Below are 16,722 nucleotides of genomic sequence, written 5' to 3' on the forward strand. Positions count from 1 at the left end.
TACTACTTGGCGATGTTTCCAATAGAAGTAACTCCATTAAGACTTACTGGACCTTTGCTCTGTAGCAGATGAATGCTAATTTTTGTAACTGTTCCTTGATTTCACAGCTATCTTCACACAATTCCGGTTTCTTTCTCTAGGACAGTGATCGGCAAACTGCGGCTCACGAGCCACATGCGGCTCGCGAGCTGCGGTTTGCCGCTCTGTTGACTAATGAGTTTGCCGACCACTGATAGATTCTCGATTCCAATAATTACAGGCTGTTGTTGTTCCTTGTGATTAAGCCTCTATCCCAGTGGTCGGCAAACTCATTAGTCAACAGAGTGGCAAACCGCGGCTCGCGAGCCGCAGTTTGCTGACCACTGCTCTAGGAGATTGGGGAAAGGGTGATCACTTCATGGAATGATGCTTTATCGACGACTAAACCTGATGTATTGAGGAGAGCTATAATAGGAACAGCAGTGAGGCCGATAGTATACAAGTAGGATTCTAAAACCACAACAATGATTTTCATTTGTGGTTTGTGAAATCAATTTCATGGCTTTACAATTTCCCTGTAGATGGGCAGAAGGGCATTGCTTTCCTGGATGGAAACTGATGAGGAGTAAAGGATTTTCTGGCAAATGGCAAAAAGGCAACATCTGGTGGGAAAACCATCCGTCTGAGTGTCATGACAAGTTGCCTCAGGGGCTGGGTCGATGTGATCACTTATCTGTTTGTGTAAATGAATGAACTGACCTGCCGTCTTGCCCGCCTCCAGGATGGTGCCATCCTTCATATTCCTTCAACCCAAACAAGCACCACGCGTGGAAAAAGGGCTCTTGGCACCCGCTGTCCCCAGGATCTTCCTTCCCCACCATTTCTGGTTCCTTTCATCTGGAAAGAAGACCTCTTCCATCTTCCAAGGGGCCAGCAGTCACCAGGGGAGACACCCCACGGGGCTTTGATTCTGCAGATGTTTATGGGATGAGGCTTCGAAGCCGAGGGAATGGCAAAACAGTAAGGGTGGGAACCTACTGGGATTTGATGTGTGGGGTACATATTAAAAAACCAAAAGATATTCACGAGTATTGCTAAGCACAGAAGAAACTGTTTTGGTCCTTATAGTGAATGGGGACCATGGTTCCTGCACAATCATGCAGCGCCTTCTGTATACAAATGGCATAGTGCTGTCCCACTTCATTAATTATGCTAATTGATTAATTATGCTATACGGGCCCATCCATATAATCTCTGCTTTGGTTTCTTTTGTAATCAAGAAATGACCAGTGACCCTGGAGCAGGATGAGATTAAGCAATCTGCTTGAGTGTGGGTGGAAACCATGGCTTTGACCTTATTCGCACAGCAGTCTAACCAGACACACATTCATTAGTGTGTGTGTGTATTTGAAAGAGAGAGTGTGTGTGCATGTTTTCTTGGGTGGCGTGCACTATAGATATACCAACAAAATAAGGATGTCTTTTCTCCCTAACTGGGGCTATGAATATATGAATCAACATTGATAAGCTGCTATTAGGTTCAGTGATTTTTAAAATTCCAGTGATTGGGACATGGAAAATCTTGAGAAAGATGTTTTAAAATTGTTCAGACATTAACAAGATCTGACTGGAAAGGTTTTAACCGATTGCTAATTATTATTCCAGCCAATGTTGTTCATATTGTGTTCTCTGTTGGTCTTAGGTCCGTCCATCCTCTGTTTACAGAAATGGAACAGACATTATCTATAATGTAAGCATAGTCTGAGAGAATCGCTAAATTTCTTGTGTTTATCGATACAAAATAGTAAATCTATTTTTTATATCTTATACTAATTTCTCTTAAACACCTGGTTTGGTATTTGTCCCAGAGGCTTGGGTGGTCAGGAAAAGAAACACCTTTTAGCTTTCATCCAATTTTTGAATGGCTCATTTTTACAACAAATATTTTTGTTTGCTACCATGGTGTTTATTTTTTTCTGAATTGTTGTGTATTGATTTCCTCAGTATCATGGAATAGTATCCCTGCAGCTGGAGGATGACAGTTCCCCAGTTCACAGAAGGAAGACCAAGGTGCCCATTATTAGTCGGCCACAAAAGACAATCAAAGTGGCAGAAGGACCTCAAGCAGATAAGGTGGAATCCACAACCCACTCACACTTCCCCAGACAGGTATGAGAGTCTTTTTACTCCCTGTTCACCTCACAATGGGCTGTTTCCTGGGCCATGAAATAGCCTTCAAGTTCGGGGATAGTTTACTCAACACAAATGCTACTCAACGAATGAGGACCTAAAGGGGCTGGGTATGCGATCAGCATCCATTAAGTCAAATCTCAATGGCCTTTCTTTCCCACAGAGCCATTTGCCCTCATTCCCAAAGAACTGCACCCTGGAATTGAACGGACTCTTCCATTTTGAAGAAAGCCTCCAAAAGCTGTATAAGTGCGATGGGATCGTCTGGAAAGCTTGGAGCCCCCAAACCAAGGTGGGACACAGGCTGAGCAGCCCAATACCTCTACTTGCAGTGCGCCCTCTGATAAGTAACAAAGAGGGAATCATCTGTCAACTCATGCTACATCTGCCTGCTCTCCTGGCACTTTGAAGGAGAAGGGGAAAATTGGCCTAAGTAGCGTTTTAAAAATCACAAAATACTGTATACCAGTTATATTGATGCAATTTAAAAAGAGGTATTTAAATCACAAAATACATTAGTTATATCAATACAATTTTAGAATTTGAGAAAAGGAAAATACATTAGATATAACACTACAATTTAAGAAACATGTGTTGCCTGGCTGGCGTGGCTCAGTGGTTGAGAGTCAACTATGAACCAGGAGGTCATGGTTTGATTCCTGGTCATGGCATATGCCTAGGATGCAGGCTCGATCTCCAGTGGGGGGTGTGCAGGAAAGAGCCAATCAGTGATTCTCTCTCATCATTGATGTTTCTATCTCCCTCTCCCTTCCTCTCTAAAATCAATAAAAATACATTTTAAAAAAAAAGAAGCACTTATTTAACTATCAGAATATCAAAGGTATAAAATTGAAACATTGCTAACTTTAGTCATGTTTTCTGTAGGAAGCCATTGAATTTCTGAAGGTGGAGAATTGGGATTAGGGCTGACCTTTCTGGTGACAAAACTAATCTATTCAAGGGACTCCTAGGATGCTTTATGCCAAGAACAGACTCTAGATTGTGAAGACCATTGTGATGTGAACACAGACACTGTTTTCCAGGAGGTGGGAGACCAGTCCTGTCCAGCCGGGTGGCACCCTCACTCAGGATACTGCCACTCCCTGATCACAGCACCCAGAGGCTCATGGAACACAGCTGCCCGAGCTTGCAGGGAACAGTAAGAAACCTTGTACATTTGACTGATGTTTTTGTTCCTGCTGTCTTTTTATTTTCTCATGGAATTGCAAGGTTGCTTCATTCACTCAAGTGTTGTCTAATCCCTACCTGGCTTTGTTTTAGGAGCCCAGAGAGAATTCTGTAGTTCAGGATGGATTTGGGACTGACTTTGATGTAGCTTTTTCCTGGTAAAACAGTACCAGTGCCACATATCTATTGCCTAGCCTCTCTCTGTCTCAGTCTCTTAGAGAAAGTCAGAAGGATCTCTTCTGAGTCAGCAGCATTGCAGGCTCTATCATTTTTTAATTAAATAAGAATTCCTGCTTATTGATTTGAAACTATGTAGCAATGAAAGGTCTGATCACTTCAGACCTATGACTCTGTAAGAGACACTGATGATTATGAAACCAGACATGTTGGACAAAGGGTCACTCAACAAAGGATGACTTGTGGTCAAATAATGACAAAATTTGCCTGATCCAGGAAGACTTTAAAAATCATAAATATCCATGACCCTCCTTTTTAGCCTACCTGGATATTATCCAAAAACAATGCAGTTAGACTAATATGCCCTATGGCTAGAGACTAGAGAAGTCCTTGGTGGATATCAGTCAGATCTTGCACGTTATCAGATTTAAAAAATTATGCTCTCTAAAAACACTAGTAAAAAAATGAAAGGGCAAACCACCTTTGGGAAAAGCCAATCTCAACTCATATATATGATGAAGATCTTGAATCTTGAAAATACAAACAACTCCTACAAATCAATTACAAAAAGACAACCTGCTTAAAAAAAAAATAACTAATGACATGGAGACTTCACGAAAGAAGTTATACAATTGATCATTAGGTACATGAAAAAGTGCTCACCACCATTAGACATGGGGAAATGCACATTAAAATCACAATTAAATACCACTTTTTCACACCCACTAGAATAGTTAAAATCACAAAGACAGACAATACCACATGTTGTAGTCCAAATGGAATTCTAATGATTGTTGGTGGATGTATAAAATAGCACAACCACTTTATAGAACTGTGTGGCAGGTTTTTTACAACTTACATGCATCTACCCTCTGACCTAGCAATTTACTCCTTAAGATCTACCTAAGAGGAATAAAAATATATGTTAAAATAAAGAAGTTCACAACAATTTCATATCAATTTCTTTCATAATAATAGTTTAGGTCATTTGTCTTTTTTGTTATTGATTTATAGGAGTTCTTTATATTTTCTCCTTCAAAAGGCAATACTGAAGTTTCTTTTTGATAAATCTGTATACATAAAAGCCTAAGCAACTGTTACGATGGAACAACTGCAACGACTGGTCGCTATGATGCACACTGACCACCAGGGTGCAGACGCTCAATGCAGGAGCTGCCCCCAGGCCGCAGGCCCCAATTGCCCCAATTGTTGATGGGGCCTGTCAGCCAACCTCCCGGTCCCTCCTCCCGGCTGGCAAGCACCAGGGCTGGGATGGGGAACCATAGGTGGGTGGTGACAGATACGGCCCCTTTCCTAGGGGGCCCGAGGGCTGGCTCCCTCCTTGGGGCCAGCGGCCAACCTCCCGGGTTCCTCTCCCTGTTCCTTCCCCCGGCCGGCAGGCCCTGATCACCCAATCAGAGCCAGGCCCCAGGCTGGGATGGGGAACCAGGGGCGGACTGTGAGGGAAGGAGGAGGTGGGGAGGCGGGGAACCTGATTGGCCCTGATCGCTGGCCAGGCCTAGGGACCCCACCTGTGCATGAATTTTGTGCACTGGGCCTCTAGTTATTTTATAAACAATAAAATGGAATGAACTTCTGAAACCTCCAATGATGTGGATAAATCTCAAAAACATTATGTAGAGAGGAAGCAACCCAAAAGAAAAGAATACATATTGTGTGCTTACATTTAAATAAGAGAAAAACAACTAATCTATTAGTTGGTGTTGGAAATTAAAAAAAAAAATAGTTATCTCTGGCAGGAATTGTGGGGTGACAGGAAAATAGATGAGGCTCTAACTACTCTATGTTTTGGTCTGGGTGGTTGTTACATGGATATATACCATTGTCAAAAATTATCAAATTAAATAATTTAAAATATATGCATTTTATTGTGTGGACATTATACTTAGATTTTTAAAAAGTTAATAGGATATTTTAACAGTATATTTAAAAACTGTTCAAAGTAACCATCCCTTTTTTCTCGATGTATTTCATGTCCTAAGTATAAGTAAAGGCAAAATTGAGTTTAGTCAGTGACTTCCATGTCTTTGTTGATATTGGTGGTATACAATAAGTTAAATTAAAAAAAAACTATGAATATTCTTTAAGTACATATATTCCCATAATATTATATGTTAAAGAATAATTAATAACCAAATGTCCTTGTTGCTATGTGTCATTGAATTGGCTGTGGCCTCTGGCATCTCTAAGAATGAGTGATGTCTACAATACCCTGCCCTCAGCAGCCCTGCTTAGCTCCTGTAGACTCATGCCTACGGCTTCTTTCATGGAGTCAACCCATCTCATATTTGGTCTTTCTCTTTTCCTGCTGCCTTCTTTTTCCCCAGCATTATTATCTTTTCCAAAGAAACCTGTCCTCTTATGATATGCCTGAAGTGAGATAGCTTCAGTTTTGTCATGTTTGCATATAGTGATGTTTCAGGCTTAATTTCTATAGGAAATAGAAATTTGTTCATCTTTCTGGTAGTCCAGGGTCTAGATGTCCTACTTTTATTTAATGTTTGTCTTAGAAATAGTGGAATAAGTCTTGTTTACTCCTTAAGGACAGAGCTTTGTTGTGTAATTAAAGCTTTCTGAATTAGCAAGGATGAGATCACAATGCTATAGAGGGGAAAAGAATAGTTTCTCTACTGACAAAAATGAGGGCAAATGCAGAAGCACAGGTTCTGCTGGGATTTATTAGTAAAATATGATGAGCAAAGCAACAGAATCCTCAAACTTCAAGTTTCCAAATAGACTTATTGTTCATCTTCCAGTGGTTTTCAAATGACAGTTCCCTGACCAGGAATCGAACTGTGGCCTCTTCCTAGGTCAGTGCTCAACCACTGAGCAACACTGGCTGGGCTGGAACTCTGGTGATCTTAATGAGGCTTTACTTGATTCTTAATGTTATGAGAAAAATAAAGACATCTATTGAGTGTTACCTTTCCATGCATTCATCAATGTTGGTGTAAGGTCACCAACGGTCTCTTCTTTGAAGGACTAGTCTTTATTCTGAGATTATGATCTTCTAGCTTTTTGGTGTCAAAAATTATTTCTATGGCAACTTATAGTAATGCTGATAGTTTCATGTTGACAACCCTACATTTGTCCTCCAATACTTCTATTTATTTTATTTTATTGATCCATCTAATTATAGTTGGATTTTAATGATGAGTAAGACTATAAAGGGGCTCCTCATATACCTATTACTATTACACAATTCACTTAACCCAGTAATAAAATAAAAGCCCAAATTAATGTAAAAGCCTTTCTACTTCCTCATGCATTTGCTCTACGATTTCAGCTGTAACTTGCTTTGAAGCACCTTCGCACCACGACCCTTTTACACTGACTTTGTTCTACATGCTTCTTTGCCAATAACACCTTACTTTTAGATTACATTTTATAGTTAACAGAATTCTTTCACATATAGGAGTTTATTTGACCCTCCCATCACTTCAGTCAGAAAAGCAGGTATTATGGTTTACATGTTACAGATAAAACAAAGAGATTCAGGGAAGAAAAATAACTTGCTTGTCGTTATACAAGCAAATAAATGAGAGAGAGAGAGAGAGAGAGAGAGAGAGAGAGAGAGAGAGAGAGAGAGAAAGGGACAGAGAGAGAGAGGGAGGGAGAGGGAGGGAGAAAGGGAGAGGATATAAATTTGTTATTATACTCTCAAAAATAGTTTCATAAGTATAGAGGGATATCTCATCTCAGGTGTATTGACAAGGACACTTATTTTAACTTTAACTTTGTATTGGTCTAATTTAAAGGAGGTTTTCAAAATTATATGTTAATCATTTTGTATCACAGCAAAGACATATTAGGGTTTTTTATTAAATTATGAATACTAAGTTTTCTTTGGGTTAAAATCAAAATAACCTCTTGGAGCAAACCTAAGGAAGATACAATCAAGTACTGAGTTTATAGGTTCATTCATTCAATAATTATTTATGTGGACACTTACTGTAGACCAGATCACACTTTTAAATATTATTCCCCAGTATTGACCTCACTACCCAATAACTAAATTATTCCTCATTCATCTATGAGCTTCAAAGATATAACACCATAACTCTTCATGTGGCAAGTCCTTACACCCTGCATTTTACATCAGTAAAGTTGTCATACAATCCTGATAATTTCCTTCCACATAACCCTTCCCAGAAAGCTCCTTTAAGAATGTAAAAGTCACTGAATTTAAATGACAAAATTCATCTTTCATTGAGTTGATGTCTTACTATAGGTTGAATTAAAAAGTTTTCTGGACCTAACTGTAACCATAGGGCTTACAAGCAATATTTGTTTATTGCATATATAAAAATATAAATGGTATTTAAAAACAATATAAATTGGTAGATATTTTGTTCTGCAATAAACTATTATAAAATCTATTACAATGATGTAAAATTCCTATCTCTCCTATTAATTCAAGGAGATTAGTGATCATATCTAGCACATCAAACACAAAATAAGCAGGGTCAGAACTAATTTGTTTATGTTTTGAGGTTATTTTAATAAACTCTGGTCTCAGAATTGTTTTCAGCTATAGGACTGTAACTTATTTTTAGATGTAAAATTCAGAAGCTTTCAGAACAAGAGAAAGTTTTTAGGGCCAAGTAGAGTTTTTTTATCATATTTTTATAAAGTGATGATATTATCTATCAGTAATGTAAAGTTTGTTTTTGAATTACACATTATCTATTCACCATATTGGTCCAGAAGTTAAAACATCTATCAAATACCATTTCTTATAGTTTTCCAAGATGTATAAGAGAGGCAAAGAAAATAGATATGGTATACAATTTTTAAAATATCATAAAAAACTTCTGATTTGAAAATTTTAATTGAAAGAATGGGTATGAATGTTTGATCTAATTTTATTGTTATGGTACTTTAATATGCATTTTATTTCAGAAGGACAAGAATGGTTACCCCAAGAATAGTTAATACTAGTTACAGGCATTTCAGAAAGTGTCTAGCAGATAAAAAGCAAACTAAAAGAAAAAATGAAAGATCTCCATATACCTTTGGATTAGTCATTCCAAGAGGAACATTTTAGAGAAGCAAGGGCACCTCCTCAGTACAATTTTTCTCTGAACCCCAGTTTCTCACTTACCATTCAACATGTTTGCATTCACTGTGGGCCTCCCTCCTCTCCTTCCCCCATTCCCTTTCAGGTTCCTTTTGTTCATTTTTTCTCCTACCCATATGGCTTGAAAAATGATATTCCTCTGGGAATTATCAATTCTTTCTGCGATGTAAAATTATAATTTCAACATTTTATAACCTCATGTTTTCTTTCTTATAAAATATATTTATGAGATGGTTTTAATTTCTATAATTAGAATTAATAAGCACCTAGTATGCCTTTGAGTTGGTCTCAGGGGCCATTATTCAATTTTGGGCTATGTTTCCCTGGGCTGCCTTGCTACTTGGAGGTCCTTTACAGCAGGCCATTTACAGCACCCATGTTTCAAGAAGAACAGCAAATTTTACTTTATCTCTTGTCCGTAATCAGATCACTAGCTCAAGTCAATCTTTATCTCCAATCTCCTTTCCTCCCCATTGGTATTTTATTATTTTTCTAACACAGAGGAGCCAGACTGCTAGATTGGGTATTTCTTGAATTTACATATTGTAATCTCATCTGCTCATTTCCTTAGGTAGTCATTGTACATTTGAAAATTCTATTATTATAGATCATTATCTTTCAACCCATTTTGTTTTTCCACAGGAGTGTCTGGAACCCCTGCTGACATAGCCTTAAAGACTTACTCTCAAATATGTCTATGCTTAATCAAAAAGTATCAAAAAAATAGATGGTGTGTTTCTGTAACTAGAAAAATTAAGGTTTCTGTTTTAAATGCTACACTTTGAATGATTTAAAATTTCAAAGCTGTCAAAAGATTTATTTTCATGTAGATCTCTGTATTTTATTTTTATTTCTCTCTGTATGCATAGTTATCTATCTAATATCCACCATCGTTTATGTATATAAGCATCATATATATTTGATGGAATGATATTTTTATAAAATAATCAACATACAAATGCCTAACTATTTTTTTATGACTAACTATGGTCTCACATTTTACCTATCCTAAACACAGCTATTTTCTCATCTTGATCCTTTAGGACTTCTTGCTTCTTAGAGTCAAAAAGGGAATCAAACTTGCACTTGACCAGCAAAAAATGGATTTTATAGGCTCTTTTAAAGATAATTTCAAGAATCTTAAAGCAGGAGGAGGTGCTAAATAAAACTTGTTGCTTTCTGATGATGAAGATGAGGCTGAAGTTACATCTATAAGGGAGTTAGGGGCAGAGCAGAAAGTAGAAGCCAGGTCTCCCATACTCTGTCCATTATACCGTGTAGACTGAGGAAGTCCCTCAGCCTTCCTTCAGCCTATATTTAACACACATTTAATGTTCTGTGTCCTAACTCTTATCACATTAGAATTGCCATATTGGATGTGAGGGGTCTGGGAAAAGGTGTGCTCTCATATCAGCTGAACTGTCAGACAGGAACTGACAGTAAATAATGAATACAGAGACAAGTCACAAAACCCAAATCCAGCGGCCTAAAGCCACTCAGAAAAGGAGTAAAGAGCCTTGCATATCTCAGAAGGCCTAGAAGTACCACTGCATTATAGAACAGTAAAGGACTGGCATTGGTGGGGGGAAAAGCATTAAGAAATGGCTTAATTGTGTTCACTATATGTGATCTGAAAAAGCAAAGAAATGGATATGCAGTTTGGAAAGATACAGGCAAATTGAATAAAATTCAATTCAACTATTTTCTATTGCCCCAGTGTTTTTTACTTTTTAATATATCAGTTGATATTAACCAGTCAAGAAGATCATGGTTACTTTGTTTCTTGTTGGAAACTGTTCTAAAAAAAAAAAAAAGAAAATAATTACCTATTAGCTTTTTACTTGAAGCATTTTAAAAGAGCTCTTAATGAGCACTGCTGGGGAATTAAACACAATCAAATATTGCTTATAGGAATAATTCAGCTAGCTGCAAAAATAATTCACAAAGAATTATCATGCCAATTAGAATGTCTATCATCAAAAAATGAGATAAGTTCTGGCGAGGATATGGAGAAAAGGAAACCCTTGTGCACTTTTGGTAGAGTTGTAAATTAGTGCAGCCACTGTGGAAAACAATATGGAGGTTCCTCAAAAAATTAAAAATAGAGCTACCATATGATTAAGCAATTCCACTTCTGGGAATATATCTGAAGGAGATGAAAACACTATATTGAAGAGATATTTGCACCCTCATACCCTCATGCTCATAGCAGCAATGTTTGTAATAGCCAAGACATGAAAACAATCTAAGTGTTCATGACCAGATGAATGGATAAAGAAGTTGTTATATGTACGTACACACACACACACACACACACACACACACACACACACACACACTGAAATAGTGTTCAGCCATCTTGCCATTTGTTTCACATGGATGAATCTTGAGGGCATTAAGTGAGACAGAGAAAGACAAGTATTGTATGATCTCACTTATATGTGGACTCTAAACAACAAAAACAAAAACAAAAATCATAGAAAAAGAGATCAGATTTGGGGGATGTGGGGCAGTGGAATTGGATAAAGATAGTAAAAATGTACAACCTTCCATTTATAAGATAAAAAGTACTTGGGAATGTAATGTACAACATGATGACTGTAGTTAACACCGCTGTATGGTATAATCAAAAGTTATTAAGAGTTCTCATCTCAAGGAAAAAAACTTTTCTCTCTCTTCTGGTATCTATAGGAAATGATGAAGTTAACGTATATTAACTAACATGTTAGTAATCATTTCATAACATATGCAATTCAAGTCATTATGCCGTGTACCTTAAACTTATAAAAAAGAATTATATTTTGGAGGAAAGTATACATATATTTGTGTGTGTATGTATATGTATATGTATATGTATATATTTATATTTAAGAACAGGTGCTTTAACTTCTACACAACATAAAAAGGTTTGACTTTTTTTCACTGGGTATGATGAAAGGACCACAATTATTGGGATATTTAACTAAACACACCAAGCTCAAAAAGTAGGTCTCAAAGTCATTTTATTTGAATTGTCTGGGTTACCTTACTAACACATTAACTGGATAATTGCCAAATTTGTGCCATTTAGGGAAAAATTTCCTATGAAAGGAGTAATGTTTTGGCATTGAGGACTTAATCTTTATAAGTAGGCTGATTTTCTAAAAAGATATAGAAAGACCTATTGAATTTGTGGTTTAAAGCCCAGATATTATAATAAAATATCACTTTCTTGCTGGTCACTTATCGCACCCTGGAGATGCTTATTAAATTTTAAAAAAGGTATAGTATTAAAATCTTGGAAAGTTTTTTTTTCTGCAAATGTATATTTTTCTATTTCACCTGGGTTTGATTTCTGCTATGCAGATCATATCAACAGAAATGCTGAACTCCTTGTCACTGATGCTCTCATTTTCATTCATTTGCTTATAGTCACCTGGGCAGCCTTGTAACTGTCCTGTCCAGGCAGCATATGCGATGGCTCTGGGACTTCAGTGGAAGAAAGCCCTTCTGGATAGGCAAGTATTTGCGCTGCACTGAGCAGGGAGACAAGAACATGAGGAGAATGTCTCTCTTCCATGGGCCAAATGGTTGTGATTTATAATCTTTAAAAACTCATCTTCTTTTTTTAATTCTTTATTGTTTAAGGTATTACATATAGTATTACATTTGTCTCCTTCCCCCTCCCCCGCCATTGACCTCTCCCTGGCCACCCCCACCCCCCAGCACATGCCCTCACCCCTGCCCCCCACCCAGTGTCTATGTCCATTGGTTATGCTCCTATGCATGCATACAAGTCCTTTGGTTGATCTCTTACACCCCCCACCCCCACCTCCCCTTGACAGTCTGTTTGATGCTTCTTCGTCTCTGTATCTATTTTTGTTCATCATTTTAGTAAAAACTCATCTTAATTACACAAAACTTTCATTTTTAGACACATCTCAAAGAAATAATAAGGAATATGGGTCTATTTATAGATAAGTGAATTCAACAAGTGGTATTTCTAAAAGTAAAAAAAAAATAGAGCTATAAATAGGAGATGATTAAATAAATTATAGTATAGTCATGTGAAGGAATATTTAATATTTAGTGCTTTATGGAAGCATTAAATATTAAAGACATGACAAAATGTCTCATGCTTATTAATAGTCAATAAATACATATTGGATGAACATTATACATAAAATGTTTGTGGCAAGGTACTTAGTAAAAAGGCAGAGTGTATAAACATATGAAGCATGAAATAATTTAAAATAAAAAAGAAATTTATATACATGAGATACATATATATTTATATACATGCAATAGATAAAAATATTAAAAGAAACATGTCAGAAAATTAGAAATGTTTAACCTGCAATTGAGAATTATAGGTGATTTTAATGCTTTCCCTTGTTTTCTGAATTTTTAATATTTCCTACATTTTAAACAACAATACAAATCCTTTCAAACCCCTTTAGAACTAGAATTCTCAAGGCCCCTCAAAGTCAGTATTCTCACTCTCTCTCTTGAAAGGTGGTGTGTTTCAGGAGGACACTAATAAACCATTCTTGGCTTCTCCGGATCTCTTTACCCCTCAGTGAGTCTCTAAATTCTGAAATTATCTGAGAGTATTAAGTTAAGGCTGAAGGATGAGTTTTCATTACATCCACAGCTAATTTCAAGGCTATATCCCCACAAAGTACTAGGCATAGTGTGACCTGATCAATAATTCAAGGAAACAATCTAGAACAAGATAGGTTACTCCTAACTACAAGTACTTCATTTTATTCTACCCCAAAATATTGACTGAGAATCGGTTGAGAGAAGATTGTATGCTATGTAACTAAGATTGTTTTCACAGTCACGTGTGGTTTTGAGATTCAGATCATGCTATTGAAGGGGATCCTTTTCTCATTTTCTTCTTTTTTATTTCTATTATAAAAGAAAGTGAGGGGGAGGAATACTTCTTTAAAAGAGATTCCAAGAGCTTTGCAACATTAAAGTGTAATTTTCAAAAATTGCCAGTGGGAATAAAGAGGCAAGTTGAGAAAAACTGCTTTTTGTTGGAATTGTCACAGATGGAAAAAGTCTTAAGCTCCAGACTAAAAATAATACTGAGTAAGCTACTTTCACATAGGAAAACCAAGACATTTAAATAATGAAGAACAAGAACAATAGACAAGAGTGTATCTGTATCCCTGTTATAGAAGTTCTGCCTATAGGATAAGATAAATAATAATTGCCATTTAGTAAACACATATATGTCATGTGCTTAACATGCATGATATTATTTCACTCTCAAAACAGCCCTAGATATAGTATTTTTAAAAAATACCTTTTTGTTGATTTTTAGAGAGAGAGAGAGAGAAACATCATCAATCAGTACCCCCCAGTTGCCTACCAGGAATTGAACCCACAATCTGGGCATGTTCCATGACTGGGAATTGAACCAGAAACCTTTCGATGCACAGGACAATGCTCAACCAACTGAGCCATATGGATGAGGACGATATACTATTTTTATTCCAATTTGTAAATGGGAAAACGAAAACTTAGAGTGGTTAAGTAACCTTCCCAAAGATGCTCAATGTACACATGCTGGAGCTAGGTTTATATATTTTTATTGATTTCAGAGAGGAAGGGAGAGGGAGAGAGAGATAGAAACATCAGTGATGAGAGAGAATCATTGATCAGCTGCCTCCTGCAGGCCCACACTGGGGACTGAGCCCACAACCCAGGCATGTGCCCTGATGGGGAATCAAACTGTGACCTCCTGGTTCATAGGTCAATGGTCCATCACTGAACCACACTGGCCATGCTGGAGCGAGGATTTAAATTCAGATCTGCCAAACCCCAAAGCCCTATGTGCTTAGTTGTGCCGTGTAGGGTCCCCAGATCCAATCCCATGTTTTAGAACATAGGCCCATGTTTGCATGTGGCTACTGAGCTTAGAACAATAGACTGATATGATATCCAAGTATAAATGTAATAAAATTGTTTGGCACATTGTTTTGGTTCACATTAGGTTTGAATAACAAAGTGCATGCTGGCCACTGGGAGTGGATTGGCGGTGAGCCTGTCACCTTCACCAACTGGAGCAGGGGGCCCCCTCGGCGTTCAAAGCCTGGCAAGAACTGTGTTTTGATTCAAAGACAAGGAAAATGGCAAACCAAGGACTGTAGGAAGGGCAAAGCTCACAATTATGTGTGCTCCAGGAAACTCTGAATGCAGCTGGCCTTCCAGGTACCCAATGGGATTTCTCACCTATTTATTTACAAGATTCATGCATATTGCTCAGTAGAAAACAAGGTGTCATGACTAACTTGGTACATTTTTTTTATCATAGTGTATGATTGATTTTATTTAGTCTAAAAAAAGGGACATAAATGAATACCTTCAGGAAGACTGATAAATGAATATTTTTTACAGGAAGAGATACAATTCTTGCATCTCAGTACTTTTCAAAATAAATGCCTGATGTATTATTTGGAACAAGATTGGCTTATTCTAGGAGACCATCACCCCAACCCCATTCAGTATCTCAGTCAGCACCAATTTCATGGTCTTTGGATTTTTTGGTCCCAATACTTCAAATGAGTCCGTTCTGAAATCCATACTGCAGGGGCTTCTGCCACTTCGGGCTGAGTGAAGCTAACCCTAGTTCATTCAATCGGGGTTGGACTGCCAAGGGCTGCTTTGTCCCTTTGGAGCCCTTTCAAATGTGAAACCCGAGCTAAGAGGCTGCGGATCAGAAGGAGAATTCTCTGTGTTGAAAAGGGAAAGCTTTAGATGGAAGAATCTTGCCAATGGAAGCTCATCTGCAAAGCTCTAGTTCAGGTAAGAATTCAGAGGCCACCTGTGCTTCAGGAGGTCTCCCCATCAGTACTCAGAAGCCAGATCTCCTTTTGGAATAAGCATGTTGGCCTTGTGCCATTCCAAGGCTAATGATTGCATTACCCCAGCCTTACAGAGTCATGAGAAATTTGAAGGAACATGAGCCTCTCTATTCATTTATGTTTATAATACTGACCAGGATTTGTCAAGGACATTTTGGAATAAAGAGTATATATAAATGATGTTTATTATATGGAAGAAAAATATTGCTTCCTCAGAAGTGTCCCAATGAACTCTGCTGATGAACAACAACAAAAAAAAAATACTGAAAACAAAGCCCTTGAAAGCCTATACTCTCAGAAAGGAGTTTGATGCAAATTTGAGCCCTTAAACCTGTAATATCTGTAGAAATGCTAGGATGATGTGATTCTCTGATGTAAAGGTACCTTGTTAATTTATAATGTTATCTGAGTGAAACGTAGCGGTGAAGCATGTCGCAGACTTATAAGAACTCCCTTCTGAAATCAAGGTTTAATTACAGGAAATTAGAAGTTTATTTCTGAAACATTTACTCAACATTTTCCTCTTTTCATAATCACTAAAAAATATGGTTGTGCCAAATGTAACTTGCTACATGAGCACCAGAGTAACTTCAGAATCGAAATGAGGTTACCCAGAAGACCAGTGCTTCAGTGCAGGGTTTATTATAATAATTCTTTGGGCAAAACTTAAAAAGACTGAAGAAATTCAGTCAAATTTCTAGATGTAAAACAGCACAAGCTTGTTTTATTTCTGCTCATTTATCAAGATTTTGGTTAATAGAAATATTTACAAAGAGAGGCTGAGATAAGATTCAGACATCCTAGGAGAGAAAGAAAAAGTTCAAGGAATGAGGAATTCAAGTGCCACACCTTCCTACTGGAACTCTAGAACTACATTAACTATTTAAAACTGAAAATTCAGAACCATGGCAACCATGTAGAACCTGTTTGGCATGGTAGATTTTATTATACAATGAATATAACCGCAGTGACAGTGCTATTTAAGTATAATTGCAATGTTAGCACAAAGAGAGACTGTTTTGAATTTTTATAGCCACTAGAAATACCACAAGAATGTTTAAAAGTATTCCTGATCATGAAAGCATTAATCAAGTTGTAAAATCCAAGAAACTGAAAGAAGAGACATATAAAAATTTAGGCAAGTGTGAGTGCTTGGCAGTATTCATCATGATCTTCACTTCTTTCTCAAGATTGGGCTTGACTCTGGGTCGGGGGAAGAATTAAATGATT

The 16,722-nt window shown here is 37.3% G+C and overlaps 1 protein-coding gene across 3 annotated transcripts in view; it reads left to right on the forward strand.

Annotated features, from left to right (window-relative positions):
• FREM1 (FRAS1 related extracellular matrix 1) overlaps positions 1-16,362 on the forward strand; it is a gene marked incomplete at its 5' end in the record, with an annotated part of 121,887 nt that extends 105,525 nt beyond the window's left edge. For 2 of the 3 annotated variants that reach the window (XM_080669321.1, XM_080669319.1), the window contains 7 exons: positions 761-999; positions 1,682-1,729; positions 1,984-2,148; positions 2,333-2,461; positions 3,213-3,328; positions 12,047-12,132; positions 14,622-16,362. In XM_080669321.1, the coding sequence (XP_080525447.1) occupies positions 761-999; positions 1,682-1,729; positions 1,984-2,148; positions 2,333-2,461; positions 3,213-3,328; positions 12,047-12,132; positions 14,622-14,821 (983 nt within the window). In that variant the 3' untranslated portion in view covers positions 14,822-16,362. Of the gene's footprint in view, positions 1-760; positions 1,000-1,681; positions 1,730-1,983; positions 2,149-2,332; positions 2,501-3,212; positions 3,329-12,046; positions 12,133-14,621 lie in introns of all 3 variants that reach the window. The other variant, XM_080669320.1, reaches the window with a different exon arrangement.
• Between the last annotated feature and the right edge of the window lie 360 nt (positions 16,363-16,722).

Source organism: Plecotus auritus (genome assembly GCF_963455305.1).
Source record: "Plecotus auritus genome assembly, chromosome: 5".
Lineage (NCBI taxonomy): Eukaryota > Metazoa > Chordata > Mammalia > Chiroptera > Vespertilionidae > Plecotus > Plecotus auritus.